This window comes from Tasmannia lanceolata, unplaced genomic scaffold (genome assembly GCF_043159265.1).
Source record: "Tasmannia lanceolata isolate RefF3 unplaced genomic scaffold, GAP_Taslan_0.1 ptg000020l, whole genome shotgun sequence".
Lineage (NCBI taxonomy): Eukaryota > Viridiplantae > Streptophyta > Magnoliopsida > Canellales > Winteraceae > Tasmannia > Tasmannia lanceolata.
This window is the reverse complement of record NW_027518697.1, coordinates 6555460-6574131: the sequence shown is the minus strand read 5'-3', so window position 1 is coordinate 6574131 and position 18672 is coordinate 6555460. Positions and strand designations below refer to the sequence as shown.

At 37.8% G+C, this 18672-nt stretch overlaps 2 protein-coding genes across 2 annotated transcripts; one reads left to right on the top strand and one right to left on the bottom strand.

Annotated features, from left to right (window-relative positions):
• The first annotated feature begins 556 nt into the window (after positions 1-556).
• Positions 557-12372, top strand: LOC143853734 (phosphatidylinositol/phosphatidylcholine transfer protein SFH3-like). The gene is made up of 15 exons (XM_077363476.1): positions 557-758; positions 1161-1291; positions 3647-3929; positions 4729-4828; positions 4982-5248; positions 5534-5611; positions 5726-5827; positions 5916-5965; positions 6436-6535; positions 6615-6713; positions 6821-6937; positions 8562-8685; positions 10278-10672; positions 11512-11589; positions 11791-12372. Exons 2-15 carry the CDS (start codon positions 1246-1248, stop codon positions 11806-11808), a joined length of 1857 nt encoding a protein of 618 aa, XP_077219591.1. The 5' UTR covers positions 557-758; positions 1161-1245; the 3' UTR covers positions 11809-12372.
• Positions 12373-15938: 3566 nt separating this feature from the next.
• Positions 15939-18097, bottom strand: LOC143855116 (clathrin coat assembly protein AP180-like). Its single transcript, XM_077365308.1, has 2 exons — positions 17560-18097; positions 15939-17117 (listed from the first exon to the last, which is right to left on the bottom strand). Exons 1-2 carry the CDS (start codon positions 18089-18091, stop codon positions 16060-16062), a joined length of 1590 nt encoding a protein of 529 aa, XP_077221423.1. The 5' UTR covers positions 18092-18097; the 3' UTR covers positions 15939-16059.
• Positions 18098-18672: the final 575 nt, after the last annotated feature.

The following is an 18672-nucleotide window of genomic DNA, read 5'->3' as shown; positions in this document are numbered from 1 at the left end:
GGTCGGGTCTAATTTTATACAGGAAAATCCGAGATTCCTAAACCCTACCCTACGCAAGATAGTTTTTCGGGTTGGGTCGGGTTTTCATTTTTAGCGTAGGATGGAGACTACTTTTAAAGATTGTAGAAAAAAAAACAAACCTCCACACTAAAAATTTCTAAATTTATGTCATCAAATGTACAACTTTAAGAAGGACACTATATTTTTCACATACGGACATGATCACCTCAATCAAAACAATTGTATCAATATATTGAAAATAATTTTTTATGTCATTCAAGAAATATTTAAGAAAGTCACAGTGCACCAATATGAGTCGGGTCGGGTTTTGGGTTTCGGGTTTTTTTTCTTTAAACCCGGCCCTACCCAAGATTGAGTCGGGTTTTCTAATTTAAAACCTGACCCTACCCAAGACCCATGATTTCTAAACCCGACCCATGTTATTTTCGGGTGGGGTCAAACCCGACCCAAGTTGCAACCCTAGTGATTACGAAGGAGCCTCATAGCCCTTATTATTTTAAGACATTCCCAAATTTAAAAATGAGACAGGCATAGATAGAGAGTTTGAACGGAGTGGCATTAATTTCGGAGGTGAAGTGGAGAGCTCTGAGAACAGAAATGGAGATGAAAATGTCAAGAAAAGTCTTTCCACCTCACGACGTGTCTTCCTCATTCTACTTTCTCCTCCTCCTCCTCACGAATATTCTCTCATTTATAAATCTCCCTCTCCAAATCCTTTCTCTTTTCCCCCCTCAAAGGTACCTCTCTTTCTCTTCCTTTTCTTCTCATCACGAAATTTCTTTCTTTTCCTTCATTTCTCGGGTTTATAATTTCCTTCTAAAATGCACGCATTTTATCTAATTTCTTTTCTTTTCATCTCGATCTGCTGAAATATGCATTGTTTTCATCTTTTGTTTCTCTAACCTAGCAATTTTATTTTATTTTCTTATGGTATCGATTTGAATATCTCAAAACCAAACGGATGGATTTTGATGATATTTTAGATTTTCTGTTTTGATGTCGAGCTTCGTGAGATTAGAATGTTTTTCAGGAATATTAGGCCTTTAATTTTGATGCTTAGCTGGTAGGAATGTAGACATAGTAAGATTTGAAGAATTCTTGTGTTTGGGGTTTCTGATGTTTGTCTGGTGGAAATGCAGGTGTTTGGAGAGGGCTTCCATTCTAGTTTTCTTTACGAATTCTTGAGTCTGACGTATCACAAGAGAGAGCTTGCAAGCACAAACCATGAGTGACCTCATGTCTGGACCCCTCGATCGATTCACGATACCTGGTAATTAAATGAATTTCCATGTTTTTTCGGTTTCTTTTTATTTTGCGGATTGCTTTTCAGATAAGATGAAATGTGGCTCTGAGCATCTCCATTGATTCCTATTAAGATGCAAATGAAATTCAGTAAATCAATGCATATGATGTGTATGAAATTAGACAATTGATTACCAAAATGTGAAAATATAACAAATATTATATAACGGAGGTATTTGGCATCGAGCATTGGGGTGTTCATAATTCAGATCTCACAACAGGGTAAGGTAATACCGTAATACATGTGTTAATATTGTAGTTTTCCAGAGTGGAAGGCGAGTCCGAGAAGCACCATGGGAAGCATAAGCTGGAAATGAGGGATCTAGAATAGTAAAAATATGGGAAGCAAAAAGCTTCAATTAAAGAGGGAACACATGGGAAGCGTCATGGAAAGTCAATACGAAGCATGTAATAAGCCTCATTTGAAGTGAACAAAAAGTGTATGGAAATATATCGAGTTACAGTAAGATAGAGAGGAATGATATTATAGGTTAGGATTACAAATAGTAAAAACGACTATGTTGCTTGCATCAGTACATGTACGAGTGTCGAAATCCGGGACGGGTATCGAGTGTCAGATTTCTCAAACCTCAAAAAGAAAGAAAAAAAAGATTCGTGGATTTGCTAAAGTACTTTAATCAATTCTCAAATTTTAATTTTTTTACACAATAATATGGTTATGACAAGTAATATATGGAAATTTTTAATAAGTAAATATAATGTTTTATTTCCATATTAAAAAACTTACTATTAAGATGGATAAAACTAAAAAATTTGGTAATTACAAAATTGTGGTAGTTGTATTCAGAAAAAAAGAAGATGAAAGAGATATAGAAGTGTTGCGGTGAATCTTGAAGTATTGGAATCCGACATGTGTTCGACACAGGTATTTCGCCAATTCAGAAGAGTCCATGTAACATAGAAAGAGGGATTCACGATAGATTAGAATTACAAATTTAGAAGACTTGTAGATTTATATGTTTTATTCATGTAAATTCCATGACCATTAAAAAAAATCATGTAAATTCAATGTTAATATTTTGAAAAAAGATACACAAATTGTATTTCAAACTTAGGACGAATTTTTAGGTTTTAAATACACTCCTTACCCCTTATCAAAAGAAAAAAAAAACACTCTTTTAGAATAAGTAATCACCTACATAGGAACTCTTAATTAATAGAAAGCATGTAGGAAGTGTGCTTCCTCTAAATTTAAGAAGCGAGAAGAATTTAACTTCCGATGTGAGCTTCCATAGAAGCGAGCTTCCCATCCAACTAGGAAGCTTCAGGTAACTATGGTTAATATTGCCACAATAAATGTGTTTTTTAGCATCTTCTTGTGATTTGACCAAGCAATATATGGATGCATATGACTGTTAGGGGGAGAACATTAGATTTGTTAAAGCTTGGTTGCTAAAGCATATGTTTATTGAGAAAAGTTGTGGATAATAATGGCTGAAAGCCCATTAATACTACCGGTGTCGCTTAATCTCAAAAAACTTCACGGGAGATAAAAAGGTTTTGGGGTTCATGTCGAGGGTTGTACGGTGTACCTCAGGTCTGGTGTAATTCCAGCACCTCAAAGGCACACCTTTGAGGTGGTTTCAGGATGACGAATACAGTTTGCTCTTCGAAGTGATAGTGAAAGGTAATTCATTTGTATTTTTTCTTCATCACTGTCAAATTTATTTCAAAGGGTCAACAGCAGGCCCTTGGCTCCCCCCTTCCAATGTTATGCTCCCTTTGATCAAAATTCCTTCTCTAGAAATTAAAACAGATTTTCGCCACTCCTTGACCTGCAAGAAAAAGGATCTATGTAATGCAAAAGATGGAGACAAATAATGTGAGCCATTGTTCAATGGACTGATTTTATTTTTGGTCAAGCGATGCCGTTGGAAGAATCATCTTCCACTCTCAGTCTTCCCTGTAATTCACTATAAAAAAATATAATCTGGTAAGAAATGCCCGACAGTTGGCCTTTAACTCGAGTCGGACTGAATAAACCTTCACCACTTCTCCTCTATTGTTTCTGAAAAATAATTGCAATAAGATTTGTGCAGTTATCTATTTTTGTGGAAATTATTTTATTTCTCGAGTGCGATTTACCATTTATTTGGTCATTTTAATGAAAAATAAGAATTTTTGGTTGTTTTCTTGAAATAGGTTTGTTCTGCTCCTTTCCTAAAATGGTGAGGTCATTCTAGTTCATATGCTTTGGAATGCGATGCAATAGAAATAGTAAATTTAAATCCTTAGTTTTTTCTCTGTTCTTGTTTAATATCGAACGATATAAGCCTGTCTCCATCTTATTACTTGTTTACAGGTCTCGAAGGATCCTCTTTCCATGACAGAAGATCTGATGTTGAGAACTCTGAGGATGAGAGGAGGACTAGGATTGGATCTTTTAAGAAGAAAGCAATTAATGCGTCTACAAAGTTCAGGCATTCTTTGACAAAAAGGGGTAGGAGAAGCAGTAGAGTTATGTCTGTTAGCATTGAGGATGTACGCGACGCCGAGGAATTACAGGCTGTCGATGCATTCCGTCAAGCACTTATTTTGGAAGAATTACTACCTTCAAGACATGATGATTATCATATGATGCTGAGGTCGCTTCCTTTCCTTTTTCTGTCTTTATTTATGTATATGTGATCTGGACACAAATACTGATGTAGGGTTAGAGCTAGACTAGTATTATGGGCCCATGCTATTCATGGCGTGTAAAATGGTGGGCACCACACCATAAAAAACATGATGGCTAAAAGTTGGGCCCAACCCCATAAAAAATTTGACATGTAAAATGGTATGCCCCACCCATAAAAAAAACATGGTGGCCACATCCCATCAATAACATGAGGTGTAAAAGGGTGGATCCCACACAAATGCATAAGTTTGAGGTGTAAAATGGTGGGTCCCACCCCCATCATAGCATTAGGTGTAAAATAGTGGGTCCCGGCTATACATAGGTTTGCGTAGAGATGGTGGGCCCACCACTTTAAGTGTAATATGATGGCCCACACCCATGCTATGCTTAGGTATAAAATGTTGGGCCCCTCCGTATCAAAACAAAACATGAGGTATAAAGAAAAGGTTTTCCAATAAAAAAATTTCTTGGAAAAGGCGAATGACAAATGGAAAGAAACATGCTTAGTGTATATTATGGATGGATAGATAAATAGATAACGAACTGCAGATGCACTGTTATCAACTTTGTTTAGCAGTTCATCAAAGTGGAATGTTTATTGTAGACGATCTGTCCAATTATTGTACTTTTAATCCATTGCCATAAAAGTGTTGTGGAGTGCCACTACAATATGCTTTCGATTTAAAACGTCTGTAGAACTAGAATATTCTTGCTGATTCCATTTATCAATGAATGGCTTATTAAATTGTTATTTTATAATGCAGATTTTTGAAGGCAAGAAAATTCGATATTGAGAAAACAAAGCAGATGTGGGCTGATATGCTTCAGTGGAGGAAGGAATTTGGTGCAGATACTATTTTGGAGGTAATAGGTGTTCCCATGATTAAAGATGTCTAAATGTGGTAAAATTTGATGTTGAATTTACATGAACTTTTGTTGCTTTATCTATGTGTGTTTGAGATCAGATGTTGTTAAAGTCACTGATTGTTTTGTATTTTCGTATATTATTTTATTGAGGATTTTGAATTCAACGAAATTGATGAAGTCCTGCAACACTACCCTCAAGGACATCATGGGGTAGATAAGGATGGAAGGCCTGTTTATATTGAGTCACTGGGCAAAGTTGATTCTAACAAGTTGATGCAAGCTACAACTATGGATCGCTACGTAAAATATCATGTGAAGGAGTTTGAGAGGACCTTTGTTATCAAGTTCCCAGCTTGTTCGATCGCAGCGAAACGACACATTGATCAGAGCACGACAATTTTGGATGTGCAGGGAGTGGTATGTGAGATTCTTGCATTTATCTTAGGGCCATTTATAAAAAAACTCTCATTTTTGAATAAATCAATATATCGCTCTATGAATATATGAAAATGGCTAAAATCTCTTTGCTTGAGTTCCTAAAATGGTGTGCTAACTCTATTGGAGTTTAGGGTGTGAGGCCATGGAATGATCATTCCAGGGATGTTTTGGGCAATTTGACAATTTTGTGCCCATCATTGTCTGTTCTCTAAAAATAAGGAGATCTTTACAAGTTCGTCTTTGTTTTATGGCTTTACCCTGCAGGGACTTAAAAATTTCAATAAGGCTGCAAGGGATCTTATTGTTCGCCTTCAGAAGATTGATGGTGATAACTATCCGGAGGTGTTTCCTTGTCCTCTTTGTTAAATCAATACATAAAAAATGTTTGATTTCTGGCTAACGAAGTATTTATAATGCCATATGGGATATGTTTGTTGTTGGTACTTTGTACTGCAGACCTTGTGTCGCATGTTCATTATCAATGCTGGTCCTGGCTTTAGACTGTTATGGAACACCATAAAGACTTTCCTGGATCCAAAAACCACTGCAAAGATCCATGTACGCGGAGTTCTTTTCTCACTTAGTCTATAGAGTGCTGGTTTGACCAACAAAATCCAAATGACCAGTGATAGATTTTGTCCTGCAGGTTCTTGGGAGTAAGTTCCAGAATAAGTTGCTTGAAGTAATCGATGCTAGGTGAGTTTTTTTGGTGAGAGAAATATGGAAGGTTTTATCATTCAAAAAAAGAAATATGGGAGTTTTTCAGGCATTTTTTGAGTTTGGCTTGCCACTTTTATTTAGCTGTTCAAATCAATTTTCAAAATCTCATGCCTCTTGGATATCTGCCTTCAATGTACTTGGATGTTTCAGTGAAAACTTTGTCATTAAAAAAAAATCAGACAAGTTGATGATTGACTTAGTTGATTTTTTGTTTTAAAATAAATATTGATGCTTGGAAACTGGACTCGAGCCTGACCCCATTTTGATTTGATTCAGCCTATCGCCAAGTCATTAACACAGTCCTAGATATTTCTTTAAATTTAGTAAAGAATCCTTGTACAAAGAAATTCTGCAGTTTCTTTACATTATGAAATTCAAAAGAGTAGACAGTGGACTATTTTAACTACCATTCCAGCAACTTATTTGCCCACCTTGGATTGCACTAGTGAATTGCCAGAATTCTTGGGCGGAACTTGTACATGTACTGATCAAGGTGGCTGTATGAGGTCTGACAAAGGCCCTTGGAAGGATCCAGAAATGTTGAAGGTAATCAATTAAATTTATTCCTCGGGCACTTCATTTAATACATTATTTAGCAATTGTTAGTTGATGTTTTGATCCGCAGATGGTTCAAAATGGCGTGGCAAACGGTGCAAAGAAGACCTTGACCACTTCAAGCATTGATGAGAAGACGATTTCTGAGGACGAGATCGTGTACCCAATGGTATCTGCCTGGTCTTCTAACCTCCTCAGCAAGTATGAGATTACAAATGTTTATTTATACTGATAAATATGGTTTATTTTTTTTCCTTATTATTCTGCATCATGAAGGGCTGTGAATCTTTCAAAAGGGAGATGGGTCTAGACGCAAATGACAAGCGGAATCTCTCTCCCAGAACTCCACGGGAATTTATAGTGCATCCTCATCTGTCTCCTGTTCGTGAGGAAGTAAGTGTTCCACATTCCATGGGTATGATAGTGGATGATATGCATGATAATTTGCGGGGCTTTATTTGTCCATTGATCTAGTAGACATGCCAAGAAATAGTTCTGTAGTTAAGCAAGTTGAATATTTTGTTACTTAAGCAAAATAACAAATGCCTTTATTGGAAACTGAAACATTACAGCTAGGTCAGAAATTCCCAAAATTCTTGTAGCGAAATCATCCAACATTCTTTCCTCACGATTGCCCAACTAATGATCAAACATTTGATTTCAAGTATTATCCTTATTTCCAAATGACCTGCGCCACATTAAACAGAGCCATAGACCATAAAACTTGACTTTTTCTCACTTATCTCAGTAAGATAATGATGCTTCTACCCTTTCAAGATTATTGAATCGGAACCTATGAAAGCCCAAAACACCTTTGAACCACATTCCAATCTTCTCTGCCATCATACAATGAATAAAAGTGTGTTTCCTAACTCCTTGCTTTCTTTGTACATCACACAACCATTTGTCTATTTCCCAATTGGAATTTCTTCCTCGTCAATGCATTATTCCAACAGAAACCTTGAGCCCTTGTGGGTATGTGAACTCTACATCGATTCCCCAATTAGAGTTCCAATCAGCCAAGCGTGGTCCTAAAAAAATTTAACAAAAAGCTACCTCGAGATTCTTCTGCTAAAAATCTTTTATTGTCTTGAATTGATGGAACATAGGCTCTTCTAATAAACAAAGTAACTCGAGAATAAGGGAATTCATTGCCTTTGAGAGTTTGGCAAAAAAGTCCTCTCCCACACAACTTAGACTCCCACTATCTCATAACAATCAGCAATATGTACCCCTCTCACAGACCACCTTGTATATGGTCAACAGAGACTTCACCCATGATGTGTTATATTTATTTGCTTGTTGAGTTTTGATTTTGGGTAACTGGACTCCTTGACATACCAAATTGACTCATGATTCACTTGCAGAATCAAGTTTTTTATTCTAGAATTAGGTAAGGATTAATGTGCGCTTGTTACAAAGTACTTTTTGAAGAAATATACTCGAATGCGTTCCTCTTAATTAATATCTCAGTACTCTGAAAGATGGGGTGTTTTTTTCTCTTATTATGGAAATGATATAATTTCTCCTAAGAGGCCAAGTGAGTAATAATATAAAGATTCAGAGTAGATAGGTACGTTTTATGCTCTGTTTCTTTGACAACATTATGGAAATGAACCACTTGTCAATCAGTGGTGCTTCTTAGGGGACCAGATGTGTACATCTCTATTGCCAAGGAATTCTTATTAATAGCTAAAATCCACCAAATTCTATGGATGGACATTTTCAATTCACACCCTCATTTTCTTAACATAGTGACTTACGTCATTCTTTCATTAATGACCTGTTGGGTTATCTAAATATCTAAATATCATGGAATGTGGGGAAACTTGATGGTGCTTTATTTCCTCCTTTCTCACGAAATTTCTATGGAATGATTATTTGGAAAGCCTGTATAGAATTTAGGTTATTATCAGAATCTTTGAATATCTTATTCTCCTTCCTGCCAGTTTAATTTTATCAAATTGGTAGAAATTAGTGTTATTTCTACTTATTTTCTTTTCCAAAACATCTGCAGGTTACAATTGGCCATGAGAGTTTCCCTAATGCTTATGAGTATGATGAGTTTATCCCAATGGTTGATAAGGTTGTGGATGTTTGGAAGAATAATGTACAAGATGAAAAACAGGCCATCACTAAAGGTATGCAATTTATCACTTATGTTTTATGATACTTCTCATTTTATATATTGATGATAAATTGCAAAAGGGAAATGATAAATGCGCCCCTTCTCATCACTTGGGACACCCAGCTGCATTGTACGTGGCAATCAGGTCACTTCATTCCTTCAAATGTGCAGTACATCAGCCCTTTTGCAGTCATAGATACACTGTAGCTGGGTGTCCCAAGTAATGAAAAGGGGCGCATTTATCATTTCCCTTGCAAAAGTACTTTTTGACCAAGTTGTTTGGATTGTTGAGTAAAAGTTGGATTGGGCTTAGACTTTATACTTAACAGCTCAAAACCAGACATAGCTAATATATCATCAGGACTAAATCAAGGCTACTCTTCCCGATTTGGGCTGGGGTCTGATAGCCCATCGGGCTGCTCAGTCAATTGGACACCTCTTATTTGTCACCTCTTGGATAATTGTAGCCAAAAATCCCATCAATTAAATGATCTTAACCATCCAATGAATTGCTTTTTTTTTTGGATGGTTAAATTAGTGTATATGAATGTCCAAAAGGACCAAAACAATGTCATCAATTGAATGGTTAATATCATCCAAAAAATGCAATTTTTGGATTATTTATGGCCTGTCTATGAGACCTATGGATTAGGCAGTTTGGATCGATGAGATGTTCTACCAATTGGACGACATGTGGGGTGAATTTTAGAGTTTACATAAGGCATTGCATCATATAATATCTATCCAATCCCTCTGTCACATTCTGAGAAGAAAAGAATATAAGGATATCTTGCATTGGGTGATTTTCGGCTACATATTGCTAAACTAAGACTCACACATGGCACACAGATGTGGTGATTGGGGCTGTTCATATTCTGGACCACCATATGGATGGGCTATAGCCCAAAAAACTCAGCGCTCGAATGATCCTAACCGCCAAATCTGTTTGATTTTTGTATGTTGACAATTCCTCAAATTTTCCCAACTTATTTTATACCAACTCTTGGCAGGCTATTTATCTCATGGCTAAGATAGTCTAATCATTTGATGTTTGGGCTATGGCCACCCACATGGTGGCCTACCAGATCAGTGGCCCTAATCACCATACACTCTTGCGACAGGTAGGGGTCTAGTTGAAAAGCATAGTGTGGCATGGAGCTCCACATAATGCTCAAAACTTAGAGGAAACCTCTTTTACTACTTTTCAAACATGCAGTATCTTGCCTTTTCCCTAAAATCAAGGCATTTTGCTCATGAATATTGGTTTCTATCTTATTTGCACTCCTTATAGATATTCATGGTATTAGATCCTCTCTTTCGTACCCTCCTTGAGGTTTTTATTTTGAAAAAAAAATATGGATAAAAGTAAATAAATGAATTGAAAAAGAAGATAAAACACAAAACTATCGGAACGGATCAGGGGTCTTACATCTGTAGCGATAATATGCATTAACATATCTCAGTGCTTCTTGGTTTTCCCATGCTTGAAATATCAAAATTTGTTTTTTAGTTTTTTTTTTTATAGTTTTTGTGAGATTTCGATTGTTCCAAGAGTGCTCGTAAATTTGTAATATTCTACATAATTTAAGTTTCTTGTTGTCGCAGGTGTATTTACTCTACCTGAACCATACAAAGCTCCGGGAGGGGGCAGTACACAGATCTTTGCCGGAGTGATGGCCTTTGTTATTGGAATTTTCACTATACTGCGAGCAACGCGAAACATGCCGAAGAAGCTAACAGAGGCAGCCCTAGGTTGTGCTCCTCCTGTTTACTATGTTGACAAGATGGTTAAAGGCCAGGCATATCATCACCAATTGCCTGTGCCAGTTATTTCCGGCTCTGAATACTCCTCTGTTATAAAACGCCTTGGTGAATTGGAAGAGAAGGTGAAAATTCTCAGCATGAAACCTTCTGAAATGCCAATAGATAAGGAGGAAATGCTGAATGCTACTGTAAGCCGTGTTGATGCATTGGAAGCAGAGCTTAGGACGACCAAGAAGGTATTTATGATTATTCTGAATGCTCACTGACTCGTGAATGTTTATTTATTTTTGTTGTTGAATGCATGGTTTTAAATTTCTGCCGAAATTTCAGATTTCGTTGGGGGCCGAAACCGAAATTTCAGAAATATGATTTTTTTTTTCAAAAGTGTACAAAATTTCCAAAATTTTGGCCGAAATTATTGAATATAAAATTCTTTTTTTTCCCCGGATTTCGGCCAAAATTTAAAACCTTGGTTAAATGTGAGCTATTGCCTAGATATAGTTTTTTACTGTCCATGTTCAATGAGGGAAAGTACATATTATTGTATGTTAGCAAAGGCTATTGGTGTGACTTTTTTTTGCTATAAAAGATCCAAAGCAACACCTGTCAAATGGACGGGTTAGATAATTCAAACGTAGGACCGACTACTACGTAGTGGGTCCCCTCACAGTACTACAATGAGGTTGCTCCCTAATTTGATTTTGATTATATTGTTATCCTTGTCCTAATATGTACGTACAAAAACAGATCTTTCAATATTATGAATTTATGGACGTGTCGGTATTCTAGGTTTTCCAAAGTTCCTTCTGCATGACACATTGCTCATATCTAATATTAAGTATTCCATCACTGTTGTACAATATTTAGTAGTTTGTATGGATAACATCGTATTGTACGGAATGTTTTCTTTTCTTTTCTTTTCCATTTTAAAGTTTAAACAACTAACCACCTATACTTTTAGCTTCTTTAACCTGATATTGTGATATCCTTATTGTTTCTCTCATGATTGGAATTTCTTCATTCAATTTGGAATTTGGCTTGATTAGTTTCTGCTTGCATTGCTCTCATTTCACAGGCACTGGAGGATGCCCTTGTGCTCCAGGAGGAGCTTCTTGCTTACATTAATAAGAAGAAGAAAAAGAAGAACAAGCTGGTATGTAACTTTGGTTGCTGTTTTTGAAGAATTTTAAGGCCTAGTTCACAGAAAAGCTTCATTTTAAGGCTTTGAAGAAACATGGAATCATTTCCTTGGCATTCATCCTGTTGTCATTGTTACTTGCTGTTTCCAATATTAAATTGTTCCTCTTTTTTCTGTTTTGACTTACGAAATGTATTTTCACTTTTTTATTCACAGAATCCATTCTCCTGGTAAGGGAGGAGCGAGATATAGACGTTTGGTTGCTCGAAATAAAGCTGTGAATTTGTTGAAGCCAGTGGCGATTTTTTCTCCAAACCATCTGAATATAGTTTCTTACATTTGCATTGCCAATCAAAATTTCAGTTTAGTATACATTTTGTAATTTCTTCCATACTTCCAAATAAAATTCTGTGTCCTATTTATTTACATATATTTCTAAATAACTTTGTAAAATTATCTTATATGGACTCAAGTTTGGACTGTACACTAATTGTGCGGGTCCAGCTCTCTGCTCTGAGGGTTGTTCCAGGGGAGCTGCGCCCACTGCTTGGGGGTTCGACGGCGGAGTTCACAAGAAATTCTTTTATGGGTTATAGGGTTACTTTGATAATTACATGTCTCTGTGAGGTTATAATAATATTAGTAATGGTTACAGTTATACTAACTGAAATTTTAGTTTTTCTCTTAAGAGTGAAGGTGGGGTTGAGATTGTAACATTGATTCTTTCACCACCAATGTAGTGAAAATATCTTATTTGTATTGATTTCTCTATATGTTTGTTCGTGATTATTTGTTATTTGATTGTCTCAATTTCATCAAATAAGAAGCAGTCTCTAAGATACGCCATTTGAACGCCATATCACACATTGCCATCTATCATGTGTCCCTGTAGCCTTTTAGAGTATTGGGGTGAGCAGCAATTTATTAAAAAAAGAAGGAAGAAGAAACAAGTTCTGCTATTTTTACTAGAAAAAAGCTAATAACTCCTCTAGTGCGAAGCAAAAGACTGACTTTTCTATGATTATTCAAGTGAGTCATATATGTTTTGGTTATATAGTGAAGGCTCAAAATGATGCATAAAGATCGGATCATCTATCCCTGCATAGCTCGATTGGGAGGAGCGTGATGAAGTCCCTATATTAACTTCCGTACAATACAAATACAAATCCTGATCATAGGCAGAAATAGGTGTGGAACTCGGGTTGGGTTGGGATCGGGTTGACGCCAACCCTAGCCCGACACAAGATAGTTCCCTCAACCCTAATCCGACCCAACCTGAGCATCGGTTTGAGGATGGTCAACCCTAACCCAACCGCCTCTAAATCTCTCAATCCTGACCCAACCTGTCTAACGTATTTTTCCAAATTGGGTTGAGTAGTGCTGGGTTCAGATTAACCTAAGGCCAAACAAAAAAATACCAAAAAAAAACATAACCCTAAGAAATCAGGATAAAATTGGAGGACGAATGTCAAGGTTCGGGTCGGGTTGCCCAAGGCCTCAACCCTAACTCAACTCAAAATTAAACTTGATTGGCTTTTCCCAACTCAACCGGAGGAAATGCTAGACCAACCCGAGCCAAAATAGAGTTGAACCCATCGGGTTAGGGTTGAGCCCAACCTAAGTTGCACCCCTAGGCAGAAATCGTGCGAGAATTCTCATTTTGTATCTTCTCAAGTGATGAGTGAGAACCACATTTGCGTCTTCATATATCCACTCCTTTTTCTTCCCTGGGCCACGCCCTTGTAGTGGAAAAAGAGTAGTCATAAACACACTAGAGGGAAGGGATTGAGCCTCTAGCTCAGCGGCAAAGGCTTTGTTCTTAAACCTGGGAGGTAGGAGGTTCAATCCCACCCTCAAATTCAAATTTGGAATAAAGCTCACATGTGGATTGCAAAAGGGTCAACTTCAAATTTGAAAGAAAGATCACATATTGATCGCAAAAAGCTCGATATCAAATTTTGAAAGAAAGATCCCATGCTGTTGTAAAAGGAAGAGTAGTTGCAATACGCTTACTCAACAACTACCACGGCCAAAGTGTGTAAAAAATGGAGAATAATTTCAAGAGAAATCCACACTTCGATATACAACTTGTTTCTTTTTCTTTTTCCTAGGAGTAGTTTGTAACTTATATCTCTTCTTCCCTCTACTTTTCATTCCAACAATTCGATTGTCTACTTTGAAGGCATCAATGGACATTGTTTTGAAGATGGTATTCTCTGCTCTTGTTCTTTCGTGAAATTCTCTGTCTTCACACTAAGGCCTTCTTTGAATTGCAAGAAAAACAATTCTCAAGGAAAAAACTTTTCTCGGAAAATATTTACTTTACTTCCCTCAATTAAGAGGGAAATAATATGTTTATGATTAATTTAGAGGGATATCATCATAAATTGAAGGTCCCTTCAAGTAAAAATTGAATAGGGTTGGCTCAAGTTATGTTTTTACATTTGTAAAAATATGTAGGAAGCTATAGAAATATTTTTCCTTTTCAAACTTTTCTAGAAAATTCTTGGAATCCAAACAAGGCCTAAACGGATTGTTAAGTCCGAATAAAACTTGGCTCCAGACCGGTCTGGAGGAAGTTCCCTCCAAACCCTTTGGTAATAGTGTAAAAATATGGGGTGTGGAAATATCAATTCGTTTTGAAAATAAAAGGTAGATGTGGATTTGATATTTATACACCCCCTGCTATTAGAGGGGCTGGAGGAACTTCCTCTCTGGAGCCAAATTTTGGAATAGAAGTATCAAAATGCCGAATGACATCTCTAAACAAATACATAATGATTTGAAATCTCTAATCGAATGGAATCAATCGGTTTTGGGTTTGATAGTACAAGATGACAATGAAGCCAATCTCCAAATTCTGCAAATGAAAATTCTACAAATGAACCAAGAGGCAACTGATAAACTCATAAAGATGAGGCAAGAGGAAAAATCTAGGACGCATCTTATGTTGGAAAGCCTCATGGTTGTATGTGAACGATTGGTGAGTACAAGACAACAACCACCCCATCATTTAAGCCATCGACACCATTTGGTGGATCGATTCCTTGTGAAGGCCAGACTAGTGGATCATCTAGTGCACTGTTCGTGGGGGTGGGAGAGTCGATTGATCACATGTTCCTTCATTGCAAAACAACCAAATATGTGTGGATTCAAATTCTAAGCAAATTTGGTACATCATAATCGTTCACTTACAAGCTTTCAGCACTGGGAAAGTTGGTCTTCCATTTCGTGGCGTAAAAAAGCTAAAATCTTATGGAATGTGACATTACTAATCACCATCTTGGTGTTATAGAAAGAGAGGAATGCTAGGATGTTTAGAGGCTTAGTGAAGAGCTCTCATTACCTTTTCATTACTGTAGTTGTGCTCACCATCTCTTGGGTTACGATTCTGCCCCGTTTTAGATTCATGTCAGGGAATGATTTATGGCAAGGTTAATTGGTCATAGGTACGAAATAGCAGTGAGCAGAGGCCTACCATTTCACAGGCATGAGAACCTCCTAGCAACGGATATCTAAAGCTGAACTTCGATGGTTCAAGCTTAGGGATTCTAGGGCTGACTGGAGTAGGTCTTCATCTACGAGATGATAGTGTGCAACGATATGGGCTTTCTCAGGCCCCATTGGGATTACATGTTCCAATGAACGGAGATCAGAGCGGATCATCAAGGAATTAGGACATGACTGATCCCAATATTCTTGATCAAGTCATAGTTGAAGGTGACTCTCATGAAGTTATAAAATTGTTGGAGAGAAGTATATACCATCATTGGCAGTTTGCGAATTGGATTGATGAGATCTTGGATTGAGTGATGGGATCCTTCATCTCTTTTCATCATGTAAAAAGATTGGCTAATAGTGAGGAGACCCATAGACTGGCTGGAGAGGGAGCCTCTAGGGGGCATTTGAAATCTTCGATTTCCTCCCCCCTTGACGGGTCTATCTTGTGAATGTTTTCTTTTCCTTTGCTTGCTGTCTTGTTTTAATCATCTTGTGTTCCTTTTTTCTACTAATATATATTAATAGTTCTCTGCCATTAAAAATGACAAATTATTAATATGTTAAATGCCTTTCTTCAAAAGTCCCTAGCAAATCCCTAATTATAATCATTGGAGCTGGAAATAAGAAAGCCGAATCACGTCCTCCTCGTAATATGCGATCTCATTCTTTGTAATTATTCATTGGTAGAAAAATAGACAAGTTATTATCTTAAAGAGCTTTTAAAGATAATTGCAATGTATAAAAAAAATTGCTCAAAAAAAGAAAATAATTACAAAGAATTCTGAAAAAAAAGTGTAGATGATAACAAGCATTACCATTTGGCCATCTTGCCCAACCCCAAACCCTGCCTTTTCCCTCTGCTAACTTAACTTATGGTGTCTCTTTTTCTCTTTGTGAAGGTGATTTCATAGATTATACATAAAAATGATTCAATCGCCAATGTAGACTACACCCCATTCCGGTTGTGGTTTTCTAATTCTGGGTCTAGTGTTGCAGCCAATACTGTTGCAAAGTTGAATGTTGTTCCGGGTTGCTCGTGCCGAATGTTGGGGGACGTGGAGATGAAAGAGAAAACGTCGAGAAGAAGCCATTGCTCTGTAGAAATGGGTTACTATAGTTGTGGTGATAATACTGATGGTGCTGATAGAGAGAAGCCTGCTCATACAAGCTATCTAAAAGCTCCGAGTCGAACCCTCCTCCATTACTAAGATGATAATTCTTATGCTTAGACATGTTTGTCGCGCTCTCCACCAACACCATCTCCCACCCGTCCTTTCTACCCTCCTCCGCCGTTGTAATTTGTTCTTCTTTCTGTTGTGGCGGTGTCTGTTGTGTCGGTGGCGATGGATCGTTGAACAATACCAAGTCTAGACATGAATTGTTAGAGGAGATACTTGCGTTTGTTTCCATAACATCTATCAAATCTTCTTGTTCTCTCTGTTCTTTCTCTTCGTCTTTGGAAGGAGAAGGCGAATTGGGTTGTTTGAGATCTCGGTCCGCCTTGGCATCTATCATATTTTCTTCTTTCTTTTCTTTCTCTTTTGAATTGGGTTTTTTAAGATCCGGATCCGCCAGAGGTGGGGCAGGAAGGCGGAGCAATTGGCAACGGGGCTTATTTTTGGACTTGGGTGGGGGTAAAGAAGGCTGTTGTTGCTTGTCTTTAAGGAATTCGTCGAGAGTATCAAGGAGTTTCTCCGATATCTTTTGCACCGACGGGTACTCCGGCGACCTTCCGATGCCGAGGTTTCGACAGAGGGAGTAGAAAGAAGCTAGCTCATCGAACTGTTTGGCAGCCTTACAACAGGCGTGAAAGGCTTCGATGCATGATTTGTATTGGAGACGGAAGAAACTGTCTAGGACAACTGCGAGACCATCAGAGATATCTCGGTAGAGATCGAAGCTCTCGCGCACCACCGTGTAGACGGAGATTTGAACGAGTCGGTTGTTTTTGGCAGCACCGGTGGGCCGAGTTGCAAGAACTCGGTCAAGAAGTCGCTGCCAGTAAAGGATCTTGTCTAAGAGGATGGTGGGTTTGGTGTTACCTGTTGAAGTATAAATGATCAAATACGACCAACTCTAACAGCTTAAGCGTTTGGAGTTGGTTAACATGGTACCAAAAGGTCCTAGATTCAAAACCCAACAACTCCTTGATATTAAAAATTCACATGTATAGCCTATATATTTTGATAAAACGACAAAATTCCGAAATAATCCAGAGAATTAGAAAAATATAGCGATATTTTCATTAAACCATGATATTTTTACAATATTTTTTTTGTCTTAATTCATACATTTTATATCAATTTATTATGTTGTTTTTCCCAATATAAACCCAAAAAAAAAAATATATATATATATCCCAAGATTTCTCCTTGCAGAGAAATTCCCGAGAACAATATTTATGACACAGTGTTTGTATAAATGATTAAATACCACCAACCCTAACAGCTTAAGCTTTTGAAGTAATTGGTTGTTTAACATTACCGGCATTGTGGAGGGACAAACGTCGGTGGCAGTAGGAACCAGCAGGGGGGAGGCGGTTGAGCTTTCCCATGAGGGTGCAGTCAAGCCGCTCGTCGAGGTAAAGGGCGAAGGTTCGAACAAAGGAGGTGAAATCCCAAGGGCTGGAAGCATTGGATTCGTCGCGGAATTTGGAGAGGTTGAGGGGACTAGAGCCGCGTTTAATGGAGGAGAGGACTTCATGGGTGAAATAAGAGTCCCCTTCTTGGAGGATTCGAAAAATGAGGGAAAGGGATTTGAGAACGACGATCCAGTTACGGGTGCGGCTTATGCGGCGGGCGAGGGCATGGACACAGGCTGCGGAGTAGATTTTGGAGGAGGAGGTGAGGAGGAGGACTTCGTTAATGAAGCGGTCTTCGACGGGAAGTTCTTCATGGGTGGTGGCTTTAAGGATGGCCACTTTGAGGTTCGAGTAGTTGGTGTCGGAGACTTTGGCCAGAGAGATGCTTGTCTGGTCCTTGACAGCGCCCAGGGCCTTTCTGAGTTTGCTGGGCATGGTGGATTTCAGAGGTAGAAGGAAGCTGTGAGGAAGAAAGAGATTAGAGAAGAAGGAAGAGAATAGAGAGAAGAAAAAAAAAATTCTTTGTTTTTGTTGTTTATGCATGGTTTATTCCTGGGGGTGTGAGGAAAAGGTGGGGAGGCCGTTGAATCTTTGGTGGTAACAGATTTCATGGGCTGACTTGTTTTCGTTTGTTGAAAGATAAAAGGGGAAGAAAAGTCAAAGGGAAAGGACGAAAAGTTGGACTGTTTTTGACCGAGTCTTTCCCGGAATTGGGAGATCTTATATAATGTGTGCGCGTGAAATTCCAGTATGTTTCTAAAAGTATATTGAGCCCACTTCACGGGATGATCCAAATCGTCCATTTGTTGGGGCCACACTGTAAATTGAATTGATCGTACTGCGTAAATCATCTCCATAAGATGATGCTAACCCTATGATCTAGAGAGGTTTCAATAATGTGCAGTCTCTCTAAAGATCGGAGGGTCAGTATCATTCTATGGAAATGATTTTTGAGGCACAGCATGTTTAAGTTGTGGCACAACAAATGACCGGCTTGGATCATCTTATGAAGTGGG

What these genes read in the sequence shown, in the direction of transcription:
- LOC143853734 (XM_077363476.1), top strand. Translation starts at nt 1,246, where the DNA reads ATGAGTGACCTCATGTCTGGACCCCTCGATCGATTCACGATACCTG. An exon ending in CGATCGATTCACGATACCTG is followed by an intron (nt 1,292 to 3,646) that starts GTAATTAAATGA and finishes ACTTGTTTACAG; the next exon opens with GTCTCGAAGGATCCTCTTTC. An exon ending in ACGAGATCGTGTACCCAATG is followed by an intron (nt 6,714 to 6,820) that starts GTATCTGCCTGG and finishes TGCATCATGAAG; the next exon opens with GGCTGTGAATCTTTCAAAAG.
- LOC143855116 (XM_077365308.1), bottom strand. Translation starts at nt 18,091, where the DNA reads ATGCCCAGCAAACTCAGAAAGGCCCTGGGCGCTGTCAAGGACCAGACA. An exon ending in TTTGTCCCTCCACAATGCCG is followed by an intron (nt 17,118 to 17,559) that starts GTAATGTTAAAC and finishes ATACTTCAACAG; the next exon opens with GTAACACCAAACCCACCATC.